The sequence below is a fragment of the Entelurus aequoreus genome, linkage group LG02 (assembly GCF_033978785.1).
Source record: "Entelurus aequoreus isolate RoL-2023_Sb linkage group LG02, RoL_Eaeq_v1.1, whole genome shotgun sequence".
In the NCBI taxonomy this organism is placed as follows: Eukaryota; Metazoa; Chordata; class Actinopteri; order Syngnathiformes; family Syngnathidae; genus Entelurus; species Entelurus aequoreus.
In genome coordinates, this window is record NC_084732.1 from 45,275,774 (window position 1) to 45,301,312 (window position 25,539).

The following is a 25,539-nucleotide window of genomic DNA, read 5'->3' on the forward strand; positions in this document are numbered from 1 at the left end:
ATTTGAAGCAGTACAATGTCTCACCGTAGAGTTCCGCAAAGCCGTTCATTGGGACTCTGGAGGTTCCAGTCACAAACTGCAAGAGCCTAATTCGTTTTTCTGCATCCATCAGCAGTACTGCCTATGATATACACATAGATAGAAGGCCAATAGATAACTACAACAGTACAGAGCTCTTATTATTGTTATTATATTACATGATGTTGTCTTATAGTAGTTGTTATGGAATTTTGATTGGTAGGTTCTTTCTATCTAAAATTCTGTTAACATAAAAAAGCTGTTAAAGCTAATAAAAGGAAGCAAAAAAACTGCGGCTTAGAGTCTAGTGGCTTCAGGCATGGAACGTCTCTTACTCTCCAAAACCATTGGATAACGACGTGGTTGGAGTTGTAGCCACTCTTGTACTTTGTGTTTGCTTTCCAGTCGTTCACGTCCACATCTCCCAGACCACACATCAGCAACTTTGGAGAGAGGAGTGGATCTGATTGATCATTGCGTGTTTGATTTCAGAGCCACAAATGGATAGAAAACTTACCTCAAGCTCATTCTCGTCAAAGATCTTGATTACATCTGGAGGGATCAACTCAAAGAAACCCTAAAAATAAAACAGCCACAGAAAATGTAACTCGCACGTTGAATAATACTTCCGTCATATTCTGCCAATTAACAAATGTAATTACATCCTTAAAGGCAGTCATCTGCTTCTGTATTCGGTTTACAAAGCGCCACTGTATCACCAGACTGTCAAAAACAAGGTGGGAAAAATTTACAATTTAACAGCAAACAGTTCTAAGATTTTGACTAGAGATTACAGTATTTCCACAGTTTCTTACTCGATATATTCATTCTTGTTTTCATTAGTGACCACAATCTCTTCACCGTTGGGCTTCAGCTCATGCTGGTGAGTCTAAAGGGCAAAAAGGCACATACATGAGTGACAGTAAAGCGTGATAAGATGCTAATGAGGCAAAAGTATCATATGGAACCAACCTGTCCAAAGAGCTCCTCATCAATGGTGAACATCATATCCAGGTCAGTCGGATCATTCTCCAAAATCCACTTCAGTGAATTAAAATATTCGCTATCCTGAAAGACAATAAAAGAGTCACAAAGATGAACTTGGACCATTTTTGAAATACACTAGTACCTCAACTCACAATTGGTTCTGTGACTGAGCTCTTGATTTAAAACAATTGCACATTAAATCTACATTTCCCATTGAAATGAATTGATATCATTAAATGGTGCTTGACCCCCCCAAAATATCACAATTTTAACATATAACATGACTTTTCATAAGAAAAACAAGTTTTTTGATTATAAATATTGTATGAAAACAATACAATACAATATACGACTATAAGTACAATAGTTTCATTAAGTAACATAATTATAATATACATCATTTACATTGGAGAGTGGACTTCTATATTATCTCTTCCCAGCTGCTTCTCTGTCAAACACACTATCAACAGCTTCTTCATATTTTCATGATAAATGTCCGCCGTTTGGTTGGTCGTGTTTTTGATTATTTCTTTTTTTAATTTAGTGAATATCATCTACTTCTGTCTTTCACACTCAATCTCCTCTTTCCATTGGTTGGAAAACAAAAATGTGTCCATCTCTAGCTATAAGCTAACGCTAGCGGTAAGACCTAATGATTTGGTCGCATCTTACGGGGTTCACTGTGACATTTACTATGTCAACTAATGGCAGGGATGCTTGTAACCCACATTTTTGCTTGCAACTTTAACCATAACAATTAGCCGAGAGACAGCGCTTATCTCAAAACACTCTTAAGATGGGGCACTCTTCAGTTCAGGTACCACTGAACAAAAATAATTAAATAATAAATCAAGTAAATGTATACTGTTAATAAATTGTAAAAACAGAAAGAACCAATATATAATGAATGGATAACCCAGTAGATATAATGAATATTGATTAAATTATATGAGCGAATGCAGAAATGTGACTCTCAGCTCTCACAGTTCTTTAGTCCAGTATTTTTCAACCACTGTGCCGCAGCACATTAGTGTGCCGTGAGATACAGCCTGATGTGCCGTGGGAGATTATGTAATTTCACCTAATTGGGTTAAAAATATTTTTTGCACACAAGTAATTGTAATCCGTAAATAATGTGCCGTTGTTGAGTGTCTGTACTGTCTACAGCTCAGCAGAGTAACCATGTTATACTCTTCCATATCAGTAGGTGGCAGCTGGTAGCTAATTGCTTTGTAGATGTCGGGAACAGGAGGCAGCGTACAGGTAAAGAAGTATCTAATGCTTAAACCCAAGATAGACAAAAGGCGAGTGCCCTAAAAAAAGGCATTGAAGCTTAGGCCTGTCTAAGCAAAACGAAACTGAAACTGAACTGGCTGCCAAGTAAACAAAACACAAAATGCTGGACGACAGCAAAGACTTACAGCGTGTGGAGCAGAGACTGCATCCACAAAGTACATCCGAACATGACATGAAAATCGACAATGTCCCCACAAAGTAGAAAAGTGTCCGCACAACTTAAATAGTCTTGATTGCGAAAACGAAGCAGGTGTGGAGAATAGCGCTCAAGGAAGACATGAAACTGCAATAGGAAAATACCAACAAAACGGGAAAAAACACCAAAATAGGAGCGCACGACAAGGACTAAAACACTACACAAAGAAAAACACCAAAAAACATAAGATAACTCAAGGCGTGATGTGACAGGTCGTGACAGTACACCAACTTTGAGAAAATAGCTATAGTGAGGCATGCTTGGTTATGGTTTAAATTCATATCCAACAATTGCGAGAACGACTTTTTATTGTCGATATCGGCTACTGAGTTTTGTTTTTTAATGATTTCTGCCTGTGGTGTGCCTCAGAATTTTTTCAATGAAAAAAATGTGCCTTGGCTCAAAAAAGGTTGAAAAACACTGCTTTTGTCTATTCGGTTGGGAGAGAGTTCCTACCTCTGTGGTCTTATTGGAATAAATTGCGATGTATCATACAAAACATGTTTTCTTATTTGAATAATACAATGTAATTTTTGTTAACAAAATAGAGCAGATTTTTCATACATATTTTTGCATTCCCAGTGTATACTGTATAATAAGACACTTACGACAGATTCCATGTCCTGGAGGGTGATGGGTTTCTGCAGCATCATCTTGTAGAAAGGTCGGATGAAGAAAGCTTGGTGTAAAATGGGTAAGGTCAGAATCCATATTTTAATCTACAGTACATTGTTTATATCAATAACACACAAAATACTCTGAATGTACAGAGTGAAGATGTCTCACCATCAAGCAGTTTACCATGAAACACAGCCATGCCTGCCACACGGCCAATGCACTTAAAGTAGGTCAGGTGGTCCTCATTACATAAACCTGAGTTGGGGTTTATCTGCAGCGTATAGTTGTCCCTAAAAGACACACCGGATGACTATTAAAGATAGTAAAAAGAATATCATGAATTAATGAATGAATTCGATTCATATAGTGCTTTTTCCTAATTGTCTCATGGAACTTTGCATTGGGAAACCCATAAAGTCAAGCTTGGTGGTGGTAAGCTACATTTATACCCATGTTTTAGGCACTGGGAGCAAGGTGGGTTTAGTGTCTTGCCCAAGAATACAACAGCGACGAAAGTGCTGGAATTGAACGAGGATGGCTGCTCTACTTACTGAGCCACTCTCCCCCTTTGATTGTCTCACTGCTTTTATCATGACTAAGATATTTACCGCAATTTCCGGGCTACAGAGCGCACCTAAATGTAAACTGCAACCACCTAATTTATGGCCAAATTGTATTTTGTACATATATTGGCCACACAAGTGTATAAGCCGCAGATGTATACATTGAAACATGAAATTCAATGGCGACCCATCAGCGTTCCTGTTCTGTAACCCTGTAAAATGTATGCTTGTCTAATCTTGAACGGGTTTGTGCTAAAAACAAAAGGTTGTTGTACTTGTGCAATGACAATCAAGATCATTCCATTCCATAAAGAGGCACTTTTGATTATTCACAAATTCAACAAAAGACAATGTCTTTAACATGATGTACAGTAACAGTAGTGAGGTGTGGTCTTCGTCATTCTGCGCACTGAAACCGCTGATTTAGTTTTCTTTGGTGTGCGGCGGTCCGGCCTTTCAGGGTCCGTTAGTGGTGGTGGATTTCTGTTCCATGTGGTGGGTGTTTGCTTTTTTGATTGGTGGGTCGCTTAATGTGAATTTCATAGCGTCTTCTCCATGATAAGGGTAAATGCATAACGCGCTAAATGGCTGACTGAAAGATTGTGTGAGTGAGTTTCATTTAATGTGAACAATTTCATTGGTCCACTGTGACTCGTTCGGCAATTTCATTGGTTTGATGTGACAAGGGTAGATTTATTGCCGGCATGACAAGTTTGTGACACGGAAAAATCCATAAATTAGCCGCAACATTGTTCAAAGAGTGGGAAAAAAGCAGTGCCTTATAGACTTGAAATTATGGTACATAGGGACAACATTTTGATTTCAGAAGTGGGGTGGAAACAATTGGTACAGGAGATGTGGCTTGAAGGTGGCGTGGTCTTAAGAATTTGATGCATGTTTTTTTAATTTTTTTTTATTTGTTTGAAACAATTCTAATACTATTTAACTCACATCTAAATTCATTTAGACATACAGTCATGGTCAAAAGTTTACATACACTTGTAAAGAACATAATGTCATGGCTGTCTTGAGTTTCCAATAATTTCTACAACTCTTATTTTTTTGTGATAGAATGATTGGAGCACATACTTGTTTGTCACAAAAACATTCATGAAGTTTGGTTCTTTTATGAATTTATTATCGGTCTACTGAAAATGTGACCAAATCTGCTTGATCAAAAGTATACATACAGCAATGTTAATATTTGGTTACATGTCCCTTGGCAAGTTTCACTGCAATAAGGCGCTTTTGGTAGCCATCCATGACATTATGTCCTTCACAAGTATATGTAAACTTTTGACCATGACTGTAAATTTGGGATTATTAAGGATACATAATGAAGACATTATTTACTATTAGTGAAAAATAACAAAATTAACAACTGTGGGCTATACTCTAGTTAAATGTTTATTTGACATCAACAGGTATCGAACCCTTGATCTCCTACCCTGCACTTCATGATCACGCACTCTAAACACATACTGACATAACTGACATTAGGTGTGTCTGGCAAGGCAATTAGGTTTTTTAATAAATTCTATATAAATCAACCTGTCATTTATTAATTGACATTTTACAAGCTACTTTTGCTTCTCAATCGTGTCTCACATGTCAGGAGAAGCGCATATAGTTTAAAAAAAAACAACTATATGCGACCTTCCTGGTCTGATATAATGTACTGTAAACTACTCATAGTGTTACAAAAGCAGTGTTTGAAAAAGTTTATGATTTTACTGACCAGTTTAACAGCAACACAGCAAATGTATATAACTATTTTTTTTATCATAAATATCTCTCTGATTGCGACTCGCTCTTGTCTCGCATCTGCTGATTTGTCAGCTGCTGCTTGCTGTCAATAATTGTCACATTGGCAAGAAGGCAGCGCCAGGAAGCCTATTAATGAGCTTCAGTCTATACGCAGCAATTTTCTGTCTGGCACATTGAATAGCGCTAATTATTTTTGGACATTAAAAAGTGCAGGGGACAAAAACTGCCTTTTGAAAACGTGCAGGGGACATGTCCCTCACAAAATGACAATACACACAACTTTAGTCTAACACAGTTTGGACTCACGTGGCAGAATATTCAAAGAGTCCATAGTAGGGGTTGAACATCTCCTTGGACATGAGGAAGAACCACTCTCGGGCCAAGCCTCCATAGTCCAAACCTTTTTCTCCCTCAAACTCCACCCACAGTTTGGCCTTCAGCAACTCTGGCCGCTTCACTAGGAGGATTTGACGATACGAGTCTTCCAGCACCGCGTTTCTCCTCACCTTCAGCTCGAAGCGATTTGGGATGTTGTCCTACAAAAGAAGATTACAAAAAAGATCAAAGTTCACTAAACTCTGACAAATGTTTAGTCACATTTGAAAACACTCACCGGTTTCTTTAGTTTCTTGCGGAAGTAGTCATACTTCTGTTTATAATCTCTGGAATAAGGCACTGCCTATAACCAAACAAACAATCAATAATTCAAATGTCATGGAGTTGTATGAGTAACACTTAAAATATTGTCAATACTTACTGGTCCAGTTATTTCTGATTTCTGTAATCTTGGATCATCCCATTGTGTGATCTTGGTGTCTATAAAATGACACGTGACACTTCTAGATGAAAATTTATGTCAGCTAATAGTTCTCATATGAGGAAAAGCGCTCACTGTGATCTATGTAGAATATCCTCCCATCCGAGTGGACCCTCTCCTCCCAACCAGGCTGGATAGAAAGAAAATGTCACAAAAGGCTCTCACACACAACAACACAAATAATATCCAAAGATATAACTGCAGGAAAAAAATACTTTTAAAGGGGCTTCTTGCAACTTGCTTAAAGTAAAAAACCAAAACAAAAAAAACCTACAAAATATAACAAGAACATCATTTGCTAACTTATGTTACCATTAGTGGTTTAACCAGAAAACATGCATTTTTTAAGTGTCTATATTTTTCACAACTACTAATTACAGTGTATTAAATCCAATTTTCTAATATGTCGGAAGAATTAAGTCTGGCGTTCAGGCTGGTTACTCACCGCTGTCTCGTCCACACGCACACACAGGGAGCGCGTGCACACAAACAAAAGCAGTTCAATAGAAGCAACAATTTGCAGTCATGTTGTTGTTACAATAGAATATGCATTGAATGATAGCTAACATTAGTAGCTAAACTTTGTTAAATCCACACACAAAGCTAATGCATGTCCGTGTGTGTTACGTACAAGCATAGTTTACGTCATTACGTACATAAAGCCAGAAGAGGGCGAGGTATAATGCTTACAACTCTGGAAAGTTAGCCTCAAGGTTACAAGCAGCCCCTTTAATAGCTAATTGCTTAAATTTTTAAATCCCAAACTCACTGGCAATGGGCCAAGATCAGATGGGTCCAGTGAGGGTCTCCTCCTCATTTGAACAGGAATTCTTAGCCTTGGATCTTGCTGTATAATATGAAGCAAACAAAGTATTTTCACTCAAACATGAAATACTTACAAAAAAGATTGAACAACAATAAACTTTAATTGTGTACTATGACATTGTGCGTGCCAGCTGTACAATAGAAAACATTTAACTCAATACAGTATATTTTTATAACAGTCACATTTGTTTACAAAACACAAAACTTAGTGAAGTTAGCAACTGATTGTACATCGTAAATAAAAACAGAATACAATGATTTGCAAATCCTTTTCAACTTATATTCAATTGAATACACTGCAAAGACAAGATATTTAATGTTCGAACTCAGAAACGTAATTTTTTTTTGTGCAAATAATCATTAACTTAGAATTTAATGGCAGCAACACATTGCCAAAAAGTTGGCACAAGGGCACTTTAACCACTGTGTTACATGGCCTTTCCTTTTAACAACACTTAGTAAACGTTTTGGAACTGAGGAGACCAATTTTTGAAGCTTTTCAGGGGGAATTTTTTCCCATTCTTGCTTGATGTACAGCTTAAGTTGTTCAACAGTTCGGGGTCTCTGTTGTCGTATTTTACGCTTCATAATGCGCCACATATTTTTAATGAGCGACAGGTCTGGACTACAGGCAGGCCAGTCTAGTACCCGCACTCTAGTACCATGACGTCCACAGTTTCCAAAAACAATTTGAAATGTGGACTCATCAGACTACAGAACACTTTTCCACTTTTCATCAGTCCATCTTAGATGAGCTTGGGCCTAGCGAAGCCAGCAGCTTTTCAGGGTGTTGTTGATAAATGGCTTTGGCTTTGCACAGTAGTTTTAACTTGCACTTAAAGATGTAGCGACAAACTATAGTTAATGACAGTGGTTTTCTGAAGTGTTCCTGAGGTGATATCCTTTACACAGTGATGTCGCAGCGCCTGAGGGATCGAAGGTCACAAGCATTCTATGTTGGTTTTCGGCTCTGCCCCACACGTGCAGTGATTTCTCCGGATTTTCTGAACCTTTTGATGATATTACGGACTGTAGATGGTGAAATCCCTAAATTCCTTGCAACAGCTGGTTGAGAAATGTGGTTCTTCAACGCATTTGTTCACAAAGTGGTGACCCTCGCCCCATCCTTGTTTGTGAATGACTGAGCATTTCATGGAAGCTGCTTTTAAACCCAATCATGGCATCCACCTGTTCCCAATTAGCCTGTTCACCTGTGGGATGTTCCAAATAAGTGTTTGATGAGCATTCCTTAACTTTGTCAGTCTTTTTTGCCACCTGTGCCAGCTTTTTTGAAACATGTTGCAGGCATCAAATTCCAAATGAGCTAATAATTGCAAAAAAATAACAACATTTACCAGCTCGAATGTTAAGTATCTTGTCTTTGCAGTGTATTCAATTGAACTTGGACCCCGACTTAAACAAGTTGAAAAACGTATTCGGGTGTTACCATTTAGTGGTCAATTGTACGGAATATGTACTTCACTGTGCAACCTACTAATAAAAGTCTCAATCAATCAATCAATCAATATAGGTTGAAAAGGATTAGCAAATCTTTTTTATTTACCATTTACACAACTCGTCAACTTCACTGGTTTTGGATTTTGTACATGTTTTTTTGTGACTTGCATATTTATGTATATTGCCGCTAGAGAGGCTGCAATATACATTATAGATATACTGTGATACGTACAAAAATGTTTTTTAAAAATACTATGAAAGCAGATCTCCACCAGAAATTCTGAATCCAGACAGTGAGCCGGACCACACCCAAAATCTAATCAGTTGTTCTTTATTCCATTTATGACATTTACTTACAGTTAAATCAAACTCCGCTCATAATTTTCTGAGCTATGGTGCTAATTAACAAACAGACAGACCCCAGTGAATACAAAACTTCCGGAATGAGCATCCGGAAAGTATTTACAGAGCCTCTTTTTTTCCACATTTTGTTATGTTATAGCCTTATTCCAAAATGGAATACATGCATTTGTGTCCTCAACATTCTACAGACAATACCCTTAATGACAATTTGAATTTTTTGGGGGGGATTTTTGCAAATTTCTTAAAAATTAAAATCTAAGAAATCACAGCACTTGCCATGATGCTCAAAAGTGAGCTTAGTGCATCCTGTTTCAAATGATCATCCTTGTTCTTACAGCTTAATTCGAGTTCACCTGTGGTAAATTCAGTTGATTGGACATGATTTGGAAAGCCAAATATCTGTCTGTATATAAGGTCTCACACTTGACAGTGCATGGCAGAGCACAAAGCAAGTATGAAGTCAAAGGAAATGTCTGTAGACCTCTGAGGTAGGATTGTGTCGAGGCACCAATCAGGGGCAAGGTACAGAAACATATCTGCAACCTTGAAGGTCCTAATGAGCACAGTAGGTGCCATCATCCGAAAATGTAAGAAGTTTGGAACCCCCAGGACTCTTTCTAAAGCTGGCCGGCCGTCAATAAACTAAGCGATTGGAGTGGAAGGGCCCTAGTCTAGGAGCTGACCAAGAAACCGATGGTCCCTCTGTCATTGCTACACCATTCCTCTGTGGAGAGAGGAGAACCTTCCATGAGGACAACCATCTCTGTAGCAATCCACCAATCGAGGCTGTATAGTATAATGGCCAGACATAAGCCATTCCTTAGTAAAAAGCACATGGCAGCCCGCCAAAATGTTCCTGAAAGACTCTCAGACCATGAGAAACAAAATTATCTGGTCTGATGAGACAAAGATTGAAATCTTTGTCGGGAATGCCAGACGTCATGCTTGGAAGAAACCAGGCACAACTCATCACCAGGCCAATACCATCCCTACAGTGAAGCATGGTGATGGCAGCATTATGCTGTGGAGATATTTTTCAGTGGAACTGGGAGACTACTCAAGATAGAGAGAACGATCGGAATTCAAGCGATCAAAAGTTTTTCTTGAAGTCTATATTAATATTGTATTACGTGTGGTGTACATAGCATCTAAACAAGTGCAATATAATCGTTACCGGTGCGCTGGACAGAAGTGCATAAGTGCAAAAGTATTTAGGTCCATCCATCCATCTTCTACCGCTTATCCCTCTCGAGCCCATCGCCCTTTGGAGGTAGGAGGAAGCCGGAGTACCGGGGGAGAACCCACGCAGTTACAGGGAGTATATGCAAACTCCACAGAAAGACACCGAGCCCAGGAATCAAACCCAAGACCTTCTTGTTGTGAGGCGTGGGCACTAAACACTGCTTCACCGTGCAGGTCGATAGGAGAATGAGCAGAAGGCCACATTTGACTGGGAACGCACACATTTAAGGGTTGCTCCCCCAGAGTACACATCTTGGATGACGGCACGCAGTAACAGACTTAAGCCAAGGGAGAGAATGCTGCGTGGCCAGAATCCGAGGGGTTGCACATCTTTTTTCACTTAAGCAATGGGAGAATGGGCCCCTAGTAAATAGTGGGAAGGTATGTTGTTTTTAAGATGTCAAGCAAGCCCTTACATATGATTTAAGTAACTTTAGTGCATGTTACGCTAATATATCAGTAACATATGTGATCATCTGTTTTTTATTCCATCGTAAAAAAAGAGTGAGTTTTTTAAAATTCTATATCATCATAAGCATTGTATATCCATCCGTTTTCTATAACGCTTGTTCTCATTATAGTCAAAGTCTTATGAGCTGGGGCCTACCCCAACTGACTTTGGGTGAGAGGCGGTATACACCCTGGACTGATGGCCAGCCAATCACAGTATAAGTATACATTAGCTTTGTTAAAACAAATCCAAGAGGACCAAAGAAGTTCAGGACTGTACATCGTCACATGAGCAAAGCAGCATAGGGGATTGTATTCTCCTCACCCAGGTAGTGGTCTTTGTAGCATGGTTAATGAAAAAAGGTCTTCCATTGGGAGCGCTGCGAACCTCCCAACCAACTGGCATAGAGCCAGAATCAGGTGTGGCCTCAGGGCGCAAGGTGGGCTGGGGAGATGCCTCAAGGAACGCAGGCGGTAAAGATGGCATTCTAACACTACTCTGTGAGGGCGGTGTTGCATCCAATTTCTGACAAAAAAATATGTATTTAGAGGAGAGGAGAAGATTACTACTAGAGCCACTACTTAAATGTGGATTACATAATATCACATGTTTTTGCACGTTAAAATGAAACTTTGTGCTATACCTGTATGCTGGGTCGTATCCAAGAGGTTGTTCGAGTATTGTGGTTTACATAGTAGCGTCTTCCTTTACCGTCCCTCTTCTCCTCCCATCCTAGAGGCAGCTTCAGAGAGGCTGCAAGCAGCTATTGAAGGCCAAAAGTAACTGTGATCATTACCAAAATCCCTAGCCTTTTACACCTACAGGTATTTGCACTTTAAGTTCCTGAATAAGTTGAAGTCAAATTGGGAAAGTCAATATTGTGAAATGAGTGACTTAACAATGAAAGGAAATACCGCGGTATCAACAGGAACCGCCATTCCTCTCGTCGTGTGAAAACTATGCCTTTGAATGGAATGGATCGGATTACAAGCATGATCCTGCAGCAGAGAGGGGACACACGCATCAAAGATAATACTTCCCACTGGCCTTCCTTCCTCACTAGATTCTCATAAATGATGTATAGTGCTCTTATTATGACAGGAATGTAAGAAAAGAATGACTCACTATCTGAGAGACGCTGGGGTCTACGGCTGTGGCCCCTGTAATATGCATGTTTGTTAGGTCTTCCTCAAACTCCAGCAACTCCTGGGACAGCTGGTGTGGTGGTGGTGATGTGGGCTGGTTGTCCTCTTGTAAATTGACGGCATCATTTTGAAAAACCTCAGAGTTCTAGGCAATAGGATCAAACACATAAGAAGCACACACTGAGTTTTGACCAAAAAATCAACACGCCATCAACAAGAGACTCACACACCCTATACACACACAATAATCCGCTCTCGCTTGTTTTTGTATTTTTATCTTTTGTATTTATTTGCTCACTCATAGAGCGTGAAAAAAGAACAATATACAATGTAAAGCAAAAGTATGTGTGCGACAGGTTAAGAAGACCCTAAGGTCTTGTAAAGACACCTCCCCCAAAACGTCACAATATACACAGCGTACTCAAGGCTATATTAGGTGAAACAAGTGTAATGGTGACTAGATGTGGGTTATTTCACATTTAGAGAGCTTTAATTATGTTAAAAATGTATTGATAAGTTAGTAAAATGACTTTTAACACTCTAAATTAGGGGTGTAATGGTATTGTAGATACCGCGGAATTTCTGTTTTAAAGTGTTCAAAATAATGCCGTGACGTGTGTATCAAAGGAAAAGTTGGTGAGTGTTGTTTATTTCTGGCGCGCACACCTTCTCATTTCAATGCTTTTTCTCTATTTTCAAGACTATTTACCTTGTAGATTGTCACTCAAGGCATCAAAACGTTGACACCTGTGAAGTGAAAACCATTTCAGGTGACTACCTCTTGAAGCTCCTCGAGAGAATGCCAAGAGTGTGTGAAAAATTAATCAGAACAATGGGTGGATATTTTGAAGGAACTAGAATACAAAACATGTTTTCAGTTATTTCACCTTTTTTTGTTAAGTACATAACTCCACATGTTCAATCTACAATGTAAATAGTTCATTCATAGTTTGCTACTATAGTCACTACTATTTACATTGTAGTGACAATCTACAATGTAAATAGTCATGAAAATAAAGAAAATGTATTGAATGAGAAGGTGTGTCCAAACTTTTGGCCAATATGAGGAAACTGAAAAACTACTTAATAAATTCTCAATCCATCATCCATTTCCTACCTGTTCTGCACTAGGGAGCAGCACCCTGGACAAGTCGCCACCTCATAAACATCACTCGGAAAAGATTATTGAAGCCATCGAAGCTAAACATCAGTTTGTGAGGTATTTACCTTGTTAAAAGTTGTGTTAGTTAACTTTTCTGAGAGACAGCATTTTCCAAACGGATATACAACATGTCCACTGCAGAAGACAATGTATCTCATAAAGAAAAGTTGAGAAACACAAAAGTGAACATTATTGTGATGTTTATATTGGCACTTTAAAGACACCATTGTTTTTTGTTTTTTTAACATTTGCTTGAAACAGTAATCAGTATACTATGATGACATCAGTCCCCCATTGAAAGGGTAAATCTAATCTGTTAGTCAACGCCACAGTCACATTGTTAGATACATGATTCATATCTATTATTATACACAATTAAAAGAGACCTGATTCAGATGTAAGACTATCCGATTCTATTTATTTGGGACTGGTTGTAACGGGAACAGTGCAAAGAAGGCACTGTAATAATACACATAGGTAAAACATTAAAAACAATGATGTTCAAAAAAGAAAGCAAACGCACAGCATACCACATTTTGTGCAGTGGCCTCGTCAGGGTCTGAGATTTGTCTGCGTGTGAGATAAATCTGCTCCCTCTGCCTTGTAGTGTTTTGTCGCCTTAGAGTGTCCGTGCTACTATCCCTGTTTAGAGGAGACACAAATACACTCTGACCATCAGTACCGCACCATGAGTCAAATAATAGAAACATGCTCAGGAGGGAAGAAAAGAGTGGTCTTAACTGTAACGTTGGTCGTCGCCACTGTGTGGTTCTGCTCTCATGGTGGACATAGTAGGTTCTTCCCAAGTTGTCCTGACGTTCCTCCCAGCCTGGTGGCAGAGCAGGCGCTGGGTGGCAGTGCATGGGACCTGACATGTCCTGAGGTTCCAACAATTCCCATTCAGGCTGCAAGAAAATATTAAAATGTTAAATACTGAAATGCATAAAAACTTTGCTGTATTTCATACAAACTCCACTTAACAATATTCCCAGATTGTTTGTATGCATACCAAAAATGTATAGTTAATGCTAAACTGGACTTACATCCGTATCATCAATTGGATCTGTTGTTTCCTCATTGGAACCTGGGTTTTTTGGCACATAGGTCATTTTGAGTCGCAGATGGCCCCTAACTCTGGACTTGTGGCTGCACGAAAAACATACTAAATGTAGTCAATAATCTTTTGGGGTGAAAGGAAGCAAAAATGTATTTCAATGGAATGCAAAACAAAAGATTAAAAGCTTAAATGATCATGACATCACGCCAACCTTCTGGGGTGAAGCAGAAAATCCTTGAATGAGTATGGCCTTTGTGCATTAGGATTTTCTGTCTGAAGAAAAAAAAATAAAAAAACAAAAAAAGTTGAACATTCTTATACTTCAAGTTGGTGGTGTAAGCTGCAAGACACTGTGTCACCACAGGGTATACCATGAAAATATCAACGCATGCAATGAAGGTCACACGTACAAGTGAGGCCTCATTTGCTAGCATTTTTTTGTTTATTATAAAACACAAGCAGGAATGGGACATACAGTAAACATGTTGGACTCTGTTTCCATAACTGATGACAATGATGTGAAACAGAACCAGGACTAAGGGTAGGCCTATTTACATGACAGGAGACATAGGTGAAATAGAGGTCTGTGCTTGTACAGTAAACCAAATTACATTTACTGCACAAGAATGATATACAGTACAAAGAACAAAAGGTGTGCAGCAAGAACTCACTGGTATCTGATTGAGGGGAACATCCACCTGTCCCAGAAAGTCATCACGTGTCTGATGAGGAGACAGAGAAGGGATCACAAAAATACACTATCATGACATCACAGTATTTTTAACAGCACCCACACCCACACAGACTTAAGTACTGTGCCATCATCTAACAACGATATGCTTAATGTGAGCAGATGTTAAGTGTAAGTTACCTTTAGAAGTTAGTTACTTTTTTTGCAGGTTAATTACAGTTTTTCCACATAATTAGTATGGTTAGGCTAGAATGCTTAGGGCCAGCTAACATACAACACTGGGGGAGTTTGTGACCAAAGTATCACCCTGCATGGTATGTAAAGTGTAGAAGAGGGATCCTTGTTATACATACAGTACAGTGTTTACATGAACAAATATAGATCTGGGCCTCCTTCATCCTGCCCAAAGCACAGCCAAGGCAAACCAGAGTCAAAACAATGGAATCTACATACAATATAGGCACTAAAGTCTTTTGAGTGGGATCTTAATGAACTTTAATCATGACTGAGGATTTGGGCTACAAGCCCCTGAATTTTAATTACTCATATTGCCAACATATTCTGGACAATTGTATGTTTACAACTTTCTGGGAACCGTTTGGAGAAGGCCCTTTTTCTGTTCCTGGTACACAAATGCAGGGTTGCGCAAGTGCATGTATCTAGTGTGAAAGTGTGAAGTGTATAAAGTGAAGTGAATTACAGTTTAGTTCAGTGGCAGTGGGAGCAGGTGGGTAAAGTGTCTTGCCCAATGACACAACTGCAGTGACTAGGATGGTGGAAGCGGGGCTCGAACCTGGAACTCTCAAATTGCTGGCATGGCTGCCCTACCAACCGAGCCACGCCGTGGAAGAAAAATAAGAGCCCTGACCTCAACCCCACCAAACAGAAAAGAGATGACTGAGCAGGCCTTCTCTAGGGTCCAAAAACAGTTAATTTTGACCTCACAAAACAACAAAAACTCCAAGAAAAATACTCCCAACATTCGATACAAAGTATTTTCAGAATAGTGGAAGCGGATATACAATAGCTGCATATGGGAGACAAATTCCCTGTTTTCTTCCTTTTTCACTTCCTGTAGACGTAATTGCATTATGTTAGAATTCTTGAGTCCACATAGTGCAACAATGTCAATGCATTTTGTCAGTGCGGTATCTTTCGCAGACATAATCACAGTAGACAACTTCAAACAAATACAATTATGTTTGTTATCTTCATATCTATTGTTGTCCAGTTTGCATTGGACAACAACAAAGATGGACATACAATACACAGACAGGGCAGTAGCAAGAATGATAACATTTTCAGAAAACTTGTTTATGTCCTGATGAAAAAAACAGACTATTTGTTGAAAATCAACATCCTCATCCTCATCAAACCTCGTCTCATCCCTCTCATGGGCAATAATAGAGTATTGTGTGCATTACAGACAACTGTTTCTTTTGCTTTCAATAGACTACAATATTTGTTATACAATGACAAATGCAGTTAAAAATGTATCTCCACTGTACTAAATATTGTATAGTGTAATAATTAATTTACAATTTTCACTCTACTTTTCTGTATGTATACAATCAGTAGCTTGTTTTTATTCTTTTTTGTACAAAGTTTTGCACAACAAACAATTTGTTGAACATATTCATATGAACTATTTTACATGATCACATTATGCTTCTAGTATTAAGGAGTTAGCATTTCTGCTATGGTTTCTTTACATAATAGTCACTGGTCATGAGATTTACATGTGCATACAATTTTTTTTTTCTAAAATGGCAATGGTATTACATTCCCTTTTAGTTGTCCAACAACTAACCAAGTCTACAACTTTGTTGTAGTGGTGTGATCATATGTTTGTTGTAGTCGGAAGGTATGATTCATATTCTTCTTAATTAAATCAGACTAATGATTAAAATACCCATTTGGTAAAAGTCTGTTTCAGACAATCAGACGTTACATAGTACAAACGAACTTGACAGTAATTGGGCAAGTGATCCTTCAGTCAAATAAAATGTCAGCAGAGTATTTTGTAAACAGTTAAAGGCCAATGGTTATAGCAAAACCAGCTGGTTTAAAAAGTCAAGTAAATCTCTAGTTAAGAAAAAAGGCAGATTCTGGAAGACAGAACTGAAGCCTAACAATGATGAAATAGCACTAAAATTATCCTAAATTTTACATCAGAAAAGTCCAACAAATTTTAAGGTCAGTGGCAAAGAGCTCAAAACACATGCCGAGGCGTCGGCGAAGCAAAGCAAGTAATATTTATCTCTGCTTTGCCACTTGAAACTACTTGAGACAGGTGGACCGCAAAGCTTGTGAAACCTTAACTTCTGACATGCAAGCCAGCTAATGTTTTTGGAGCGGCAGTACAACAACGTGTCAAACACAAAGTCATCCCAATCAGGAGATTAGAAAATGTTTTCACAAAATAAATGTCCCTGTCATGACAAACCTAAAAAAAACAAGTAAAATCGCAAGTACAAGAAAGAACTACAGAAAATGTCCACACTCCATTTGAGCTTATATATAACTAGAAAGCCAGCCTCCTGCTGGTTATTTTGCTGTTTTACAAGTTAAGCCTTACAATTATTTCCAGACAGGGCTTGGAAAATTACCAGGCTCTTTTCCTCTCATAGGCTTGCTTTTCTTTAACGGCGCAATCACTCCTGAAGGAATCTGGGGGAGTTCCAACTTGAATTAGGAAATGCAGACAACCACCCTTCCTACACATGAACATGTGGCAAGTGCACTGAAATATTAAGCCTGTCAAATTCTGCAACTCCATAACGGCATGTAGGTCACGTTGTGGATAGCGAATGTGTTATTTGTCGCCTCTAGACATTTATGGCAATTTATAAGGCGTGTGTTTGTGTGTACATGTGTATGTGATAATGTTGACCCAATAATAATAATGTTGACCCAAATAAAGAACTTAGATGTTATAGTTACAACGTTTTAGGTAACGTGTGTAGCATTCTTACCTCCCATTTGTGAATTAATTCATGACATCAACCACAACCCGATAACTTGTGTGTTTAAGTTATTTTTACTCATCTTTACCACCCTGTTAGGCTGATTGTAAAATAAATAAGGTAACATTTTCCATATTTTCTGTCGTTCTACTCTTTCGGATACATCTGCTCAGTAGAGTGTAGACCAGGGGTGTCAAACTCAAATATACAGAGTGGGACAAAATATAAAACTGAACAAAGCCGCGGGCCAAGGTTGAACAAATTAACCTTTTAATAGGGACCCAAACAAGTTTTGCATTGAATATTGAACAAGCAAGGCTTATATAACTTTATAGTGACATTCAAAATCGAGTTTCAAATAATAATAATAATAATAATTAAAAAATATCAATGGCATATCAAATACAATTTAAATAAAAATTGAATGCCTCTTTTCTATTTGCAGCCTTCTGAGGTAAATATCAACATTAACTTTTTCCACAGGCTAATAAATATGAAAATAAAATAACAATGAATAAACCAACCATTCAGGACTTTAAACTGCTCAGTTTGCAACACACTGATCTAATCTGATGTGCCCAAGCCAGATACCTGGCATCTTTTCTTGGATACTAGTTCATTAATGTCGGGGCTCAGGCTTTGAGCTGAGGCAACTTTCATTATCGAACGAAGGTGTTCATCAGTCTTTATATCTCGTAGTCCACCCGGACCACAGTCTTGGGGGCGTGCTTTAAAGGCACTGCCTTTAACGTCCTCTACAAGCTGTCATCACGTCCGCTTTTCATCCATTCTAACAACGTGCCGGCCCAGTCACAAGATATGTGCGGCTTCTGTACGCACACATACGTGAATGCAACGCATACTTGATCAACAGCGATACAGGTTACACCGAGGGTGTCGGTATAAACAACTTTAAAAGCCTACTGAAACCCACTACTACCGACCACGCAGTCTGATAGTTTATATGTCAATGATGAAATCTTAACATTGCAACACATTCCAATACGGCCGGGTTAACTTATAAAGTGCAATTTTAAATTTCCCGCTAAACTTCCGGTTGAAAAACGTCTATGTCTGATGACGTATGCGCGTGACGTCAATAGTTAAACGGAAGTATTCGGAACCCATTGAATCCAATACAAAAAAACTCTGTTTTCATCTCAAAATTCCACAATATTCTGGACATCTGTGTTGGTGAATCTTTTGCAATTTGTTTAATGAACAATGAAGACTGCAAAGAAGAAAGTTGTAGGTGGGATTGGTGTATTAGCGGCTGGCTGTAGCAACACAACCAGGATGACTTTGACTTGGATAGTAGACGCGCTAGCCGGCCCTAGCCGCCGCTAGCCGCGGACCGCACGGATTATCGGGTGAAGTCCTTCGTCCTTCCGTCGATCGCTGGAACGCAGGTGAGCACGGGTGGTGATGAGCAGATGAGGGCTGGCTGGCGTAGGTGGAGAGCTAATGTTTTTAGCATAGCTCTGTCGAGGTCCGGTTGCTAAGTTAGCTTCAATGGCGTCGTTAGCAACAGCATTGTTAACCTTCGCCAGGCTGGAAAGCATTAACCGTGTATTTACATGTCCATGGTTTAATAGTATTGTTGATTTTCTGTCTATCCTTCCAGTCAGGGGCTTATTTATTTTGTTTCTATATGCAGTTAAGCACGATGCTATCACGTTAGCTCCATAGCTAAAGTGCTTCGCAGATGTATTGTAGTGGAGATAAAGTCACTGTGAAAGTCCATTTCGCATTCTCGACTCTCATTTTCAAGAGGATATAGTATCTGAGGTGGTTTAAAATACAAATCCGTGATCCACAATAGAAAAAGGAGAGAGTGTGGAATCCAATGAGCCAGCTTGTACCTAAGTTACGGTCAGAGCGAAAAAAGATATGTCCTGCACTGCACTCTAGTCCTTCACTCTAACGTTCCTCATCCACGAATCTTTCATCCTGGCTCAAATTAATGGGGTAATCGTCGCTTCTCGGTCCAAATCGCTGTAGCTGCATTGAAAACAATGGGGAAATGTGAGGAGCCCTTCAGCCTGTGACGTCACGCTACTTCCGGTACAGGCAAGGCTTTTTTTTATCAGCGACCAAAAGTTGCAACTTTATCGTCGATGTTCTCTACTAAATCCTTTCAGCAAAAATATGGCAATATCGTGAAATGATCAAGTACGACACATAGAATGGATCTGCTATCCCCGTTTAAATAAAAAAAAAATCATTTCAGTAGGCCTTTAACACTGTTAGAAATATACGCCACAATGTGAATCCACACCAAACAAGAATGACAAACACATTTCGGGAGAACATCCGCATCGTAACACAACATAAAAATAACAGAACAAATACCCAGAACCCTTTGCCGCACTAACTCTTCCGGGACGTTACAAAATACCCCCCCACACACACACCTTGTAGCGTGCCGGAAGAGTTCATGCTGCAAAGGGTTCTGGGTATTTGTTCTGTTGTGTTTATGTTGTGTTATGGTGCGGATGTTCTCCCAAAATGTGTTTGTCATTCTTGTTTGGTGTGGGTTCACAGTGTGGCGTATATTTCTAACAGTGTTAAAGTTGTTTATACGACTACCCTCAGTGTAACTTGTATCACTGTTGATCAAGTATGCGTTGCATTTACTTGTGTGTGCGTGCAGAAGCCGCACATATTATGTGACTGGGCCAGAACTCGTTGGACTGGATGAAAAGCGGACGTGACGATTTTCGGGAGGGGCACTGAAATTTGGGAGTCTCCCGGGAGGGTTGGCAAGTATGAGAATTAGCGGTGAATGCGGTGTTACCGCGGCACCGCCGCTGTATATAATCGGCGGGCCAGCTCTAGTGTTAATTTGATATTGCCTCAAGGGCCAAGTGAAATTACACGGCGGGCGGCCAGAGTTTGACACCCATGGTATAGACCAGGGGTCACCAACGCGGTGCCCGCGGGTACCAGGTCGCCCGTAAGGACCAGATAAGTCGCCCGCGGGCCTGTTCTAAAAAAAAAAAAAATTTTTTTTTTTTTAAAATTAAATCTACATAGAAAAAACACAAGATACACTTTCAATCAGTGCATCAACCCAAACAACCCCCCCCCATGCACACTCATCCACACCCACTCACACAAAAGGGGTTATTTCTTTCTGCTACCAATATTCTGGTTCCCACAACATAGACAACACATCTGCAAGGGACACAGTCCCTGAAGCACACATGATTGTATAGGCTGCTGGTCCATTAACATTTTCATTAATTACTATTTTTTATGTAATTATTTTTTATATTGTTTTACTTTCTTTTTTATCCAAGAAAATGTTTTTTATTTATTTATCTTATTTTATTTTATTTTTAAAAAAAGGGCCTTATCTTCAACAGACCAGGTTGTCAATGAAATTAGATTTGTTTAAAGGGTTTTTTAAACCAGTCCCAGTCCAGATAATGTCCAAGTCGGACTCAGCAACACACACCTTCATTCATGTACACAGAAAAAAATTAGGGAACACAACAGATTGCATATAATTTATAAACAAAATTACATTTTCAAAATAAGCATTTATGTACAGTCCAGATTATGTCCAGGTCACTCAAATTAGGGAACACAACAACAGATATCATATAATCTATAAACAGAATTATACTTTCAAAATAAGCCTTTGAGGACTTCTCATCTTTTTTTAAATGTTTTTTGGCATCATTATCATTTTCAACCATGTAACTTTCTAAAGTTAGAAAATACTGAATAAATGTTTTAAAGAAAGTAATACTAAGTGAATATCTGTTTTTGGCCTTAAAAATAAACATTTTACCGAGTACTATAATTAAATTGACTAAATCATGATTGTCAATGAACTCTCATAAAATAACAGAAACCACATTAAGCTTCATAAACAAACCAATCCTTAAACACATTTTTTCAACTTCCACCCAAAACAAAGACACAATATGACAATACCAAAACAAATGCAGGGTGGATTCAGGCTCCTGACAACAAAATCGGCAATCATCTGACTCTGTCATATTCCATAATTTTAACATTTTCCCTGTGGGTAAGAAGTTATAAATAATTTTTTTAAATACATCTTTGGAACAATTGATGCTTTTAAAGACAGACACATAGCTTCAAGGTTGAGAAGTTCCGGCCCCCATATTCATACTCTTTGTACAAAACCTTTCTTTTAATCTTTTCTGGTTTGCCGTTCCAGACAAAATCGAAGACCCTCCGGGTTAGAGTGTCCGCCCTGAGATCGGTAGGTTGTGAGTTCAAACCCCGGCCGGGTCATACCAAAGACTATAAAAATGGGACCCATTACCTCCCTGCTTGGCACTCAGCATCAAGGGTTGGAATTGGGGGTTAAATCACCAAAAATGATTCCTGGACGCGGCTACGCTGCTGCCCACTGCTCCCCTCACCTCCCAGGGGGTGATCAAGGGGATGGGTCAAATGCAGAGGACAAATTTCACCACACCTAGTGTGTGTGTGACAATCATTGGTACTTTAACTTTAACTTAACTTAACTCATAAATCTTAAAAAAGTTTTGTGATGGAGCTGGTAATGACAAAAACAAATAAATAAATTGAGGAATAATTAACGAGTTGGCAATAGACATTTTACCATACAAGGTTAGGGATTTCCCTTTCCATAATTGCATAATTTTGTCCAGCTTTCTTAGTCGATTATCATAATTTACTGAGCCTAGATCTTCCAGATTTTCTGGGACAACAACACCAAGTATGTTAACTGGTCCATCTGTCCACAAAACAGGCACTTTGCATTCCATTCGAAAGGACGTTCCCTTTAGATTTCCGATCCTTAACATTTTACATTTATCATAATTAAGCTTAAGGCCAGATTGCTGTGAAAATATGTCCAAAAGATTAAGAAGGTTCCGCAAACAATGAGGAAAAATCTTATCTTTGTGAATCAGCCTTTTCTGACATGAACTTCATCAAGAACAAACACAGAACACGCCTCACTGATGCACATCTGCAAGACTCACTCAGAGTTGCAGTGTCAAGTTACACACCAGAGTACAACACACTAGTTAACAGCATGCAATGCCAGGCTTCCCACTAACTGACAAAGAAACAGATAACAGATTTGGTGTCCAGTTCAAAGTGTGACATGATTTAAACATTTGAGAGTTTACTTTTGTATTTTACATGAGTTATTATTTGTACAAACATGGTGCAAAGTAATTCATGATTTGTTAAAAAAATGTTAGTGGCTAGCTAGTTAAAATGGGATATTGTGATTTCACAAGACTGTCTTAGAAGTGATCATTTGAAAATGTTCAATTTGAAAAATGTGCACTTAGAGAAAATATAAAAATAAAGTGTTGCATATTGATATTGATCTGTTTCTATATATATTTATTGTGAGAAATCATTAAGATGATCAGTGTTTCCACAAAGATAAATATCATTAATTATTAATAATAACAGAGTTAAAGGTCAATTGAGCAAATTGGCTACTTCTGGCAATTTATTTAAGTGTGTATCTAACTGGTAGCCCTTTGCAGTAATCAGTACCCAAGAAGTAGCCCTTGGTTTCAAAAAGGTTGGTGACCCCTGGTATAGACCTTACGCAATACCAAAGCATCCTGATTTGGATCAGCACCAAATTGTACACATTCATAGACAACCGCGGTGAAAATCCCTTGAAAGTTAAGGAAAAGATTTATTAAAAAAGTTATAAGAGTAAACAATTGGTAGCATTTTTTGAGTCAACTGCAAATAGCATCAATGGGGTAAGGCATATATTGAGGTCTTTCTTAAAAAACAACAACAATAAAGCATATTGAATATGGGACCCTCTTTTTAAAAATAAATAATTGATTAAATACCTGTTACAAATTATGTAAAATTAAACTAAAGTCCGTAAGTTACATAGCTTTCCGGAACATAACAATAGATGCACACAACACTGCAAAGCCACCAAAGGCAAGTGAGGAATGCATTTTCACAAAGGTGCTCTCTACTTAATGTAAATATAAATTTTTTAATGTGTAGTAAACTTGTTTACAACATCTGAAGAGCAACCTGTAAGATTCAATCCTTATATTCATTGGCGAGACTGTTTATATTTCTCTGTAGGGGCTGCTGTTTTGGTTAGCAACCAAGTTAGTGATGAGGTTCTTTAATGCCCATGTGTGTCTATTTGGTGTCTATTTGAGGGGAGTCGGACAATTACAAAAATAAACCTTTTGTTCATCATTTGAAGTGCAGACTACGGGCAGACTCCTATTTTGTCATATGTGGATCCCAATATGTGTAACTTTAACCCTAACTGATACCGGAAATGTTCATTCAAAATGTAAATGATAGTATTTCAGTCAAAAGGAATTGATCAAGACACAATTTTCATGTTGCTTTTGAAAGTACCTTTAACAACACAAAACCTGGATACAGATGAGAAGTAAATTTAGATCTTTCAAATGGAGGCTACTTTTTAAATACTACAGACTAACCTGACAAGCTACTTAATGCATTTGGGGATTGGGAAGCACCTGATACTTTACAAACACAACTGGCTTGCAAGATGACCAACATAGGAAGGAGCCCACCATGCCATTAATGAGAAAGTCTCCCGCTCTCATTGCGGACGTTGACACCCAAGAAAATCAGCCCACCCCATTTCCACACATGGTTGGCATGACTGTGCTCTACTCTAGTATCATGCTGTTAAATTTGATTCCAGGGGACTGAGCGGTGCTACAGAGCACCAGACTATCTGGAGTCAGAGGGAATATTTCAGAAGCACTTTATTTATATCAGCAAGGGGCATTGCTTTTCTCGCCGCTATTTTTAGCAATGGTAAACGCTTAGGGATATTACTCATAGTACAAAGAGAATAATAGTATATTGTAAGCGTTCTAAAATTGGACTCATGGTTGTAAATGTGCAAATGGAAAAGCTCATAATGTACGGGCATTCAAGATTTAAATTGTTTTTTTCTTTTTAAAACAGTTCGCCAGTGGAGTTACTGTAACGTGACTGAATACCTCTGACTCTTTGTCCACATTTAGGCTTGTTATTTGCAATACTTTATTGTGCCAATCTTCTTAGTTACGGAGTGTCCATTTATCCTGTGGTAAGCCAAATGCTTTGACATCATTTTAAAAAAATAGTTTTAAGACCAGCAGTGCAAAGTAGTGCGCAATTATCCTTATCATCATATTAAATGCAGCCTAATAGTAGTCATCATCTTCTGTGGGTGATTAAAAAAAAAAGCAATTTTGGATCAATAATGATTCAAGTGGATTATATTTGTATAGCACTTTTCTCTAGAAACTCAAAGTGCCTTACATAGTGAAACCCTAAATCTACATTTTTAAGCTACATTTAAACCAGTGTGGGTGGCACTGGGAACAGGTGGGTCAATTGTCTTGCCCAAGGACACAACAGCAGTGACTAGGATGGCTGAAGCGGGGATAGAACCTGGAACCCTCAAGTTGCTGGTACGGCCGCTCTGTCAACTGAGCCACGCTGCCCCCAAACTCTGCTTGAGACTGACACAAAATTTTGCTGACGCATAGATTGCAACGCAAGACTCAACGTTACATATTCTAAAAAAGATTATTACTTCACTTTAAGACCTGTGGAATCTCCTTCAACCAGTTGAACAACTTTTGAAGCAAAGGGAAACTGTTGTTATCTGCTACTTTTTGAAAAAAATGGTACATTCTGTAAGAGATGCTTGCCATTTAAGTACATTTTCAGCTTGTAACTAAAAGTGTCAGTCAACCCCAAACAAAGATAACACTCACCTTTGCACTTTGAGCTAAGTTCTTTGTGGTAATGTTTCCTTTGCAGGTTGCGTTTGCATTATTAACCAAGCTAGGCAACTTAGCTGGACAGCATGGAGACAGATGAATGTGCACGTGTGGAGAGCAAGGAATACCAAGTTTTGTATTTGAAACATGA

General features: G+C 38.6%; 1 protein-coding gene across 1 annotated transcript in view; it reads right to left on the reverse strand.

The window, feature by feature from the left end:
* The window catches only part of nedd4a (NEDD4 E3 ubiquitin protein ligase a), a 75,265-nt gene that overhangs the window by 19,749 nt on the left and 29,977 nt on the right, over positions 1 to 25,539 (reverse strand). The window contains exons 6-27 of the mRNA XM_062027581.1: positions 14,637 to 14,687; positions 14,177 to 14,238; positions 13,952 to 14,054; positions 13,650 to 13,813; positions 13,439 to 13,550; positions 11,727 to 11,891; positions 11,516 to 11,599; positions 11,245 to 11,364; positions 10,926 to 11,126; positions 7,032 to 7,109; positions 6,338 to 6,392; positions 6,203 to 6,261; positions 6,059 to 6,124; positions 5,752 to 5,981; positions 3,284 to 3,405; positions 3,106 to 3,176; positions 991 to 1,086; positions 834 to 907; positions 681 to 741; positions 536 to 595; positions 354 to 461; positions 25 to 121 (exon numbers count right to left, since the gene is read on the reverse strand). Coding sequence (XP_061883565.1) covers positions 25 to 121; positions 354 to 461; positions 536 to 595; positions 681 to 741; positions 834 to 907; positions 991 to 1,086; positions 3,106 to 3,176; positions 3,284 to 3,405; positions 5,752 to 5,981; positions 6,059 to 6,124; positions 6,203 to 6,261; positions 6,338 to 6,392; positions 7,032 to 7,109; positions 10,926 to 11,126; positions 11,245 to 11,364; positions 11,516 to 11,599; positions 11,727 to 11,891; positions 13,439 to 13,550; positions 13,650 to 13,813; positions 13,952 to 14,054; positions 14,177 to 14,238; positions 14,637 to 14,687 — 2,239 coding nt within the window. The remainder of the gene's footprint in view (positions 1 to 24; positions 122 to 353; positions 462 to 535; positions 596 to 680; positions 742 to 833; positions 908 to 990; positions 1,087 to 3,105; positions 3,177 to 3,283; positions 3,406 to 5,751; positions 5,982 to 6,058; positions 6,125 to 6,202; positions 6,262 to 6,337; positions 6,393 to 7,031; positions 7,110 to 10,925; positions 11,127 to 11,244; positions 11,365 to 11,515; positions 11,600 to 11,726; positions 11,892 to 13,438; positions 13,551 to 13,649; positions 13,814 to 13,951; positions 14,055 to 14,176; positions 14,239 to 14,636; positions 14,688 to 25,539) is intronic.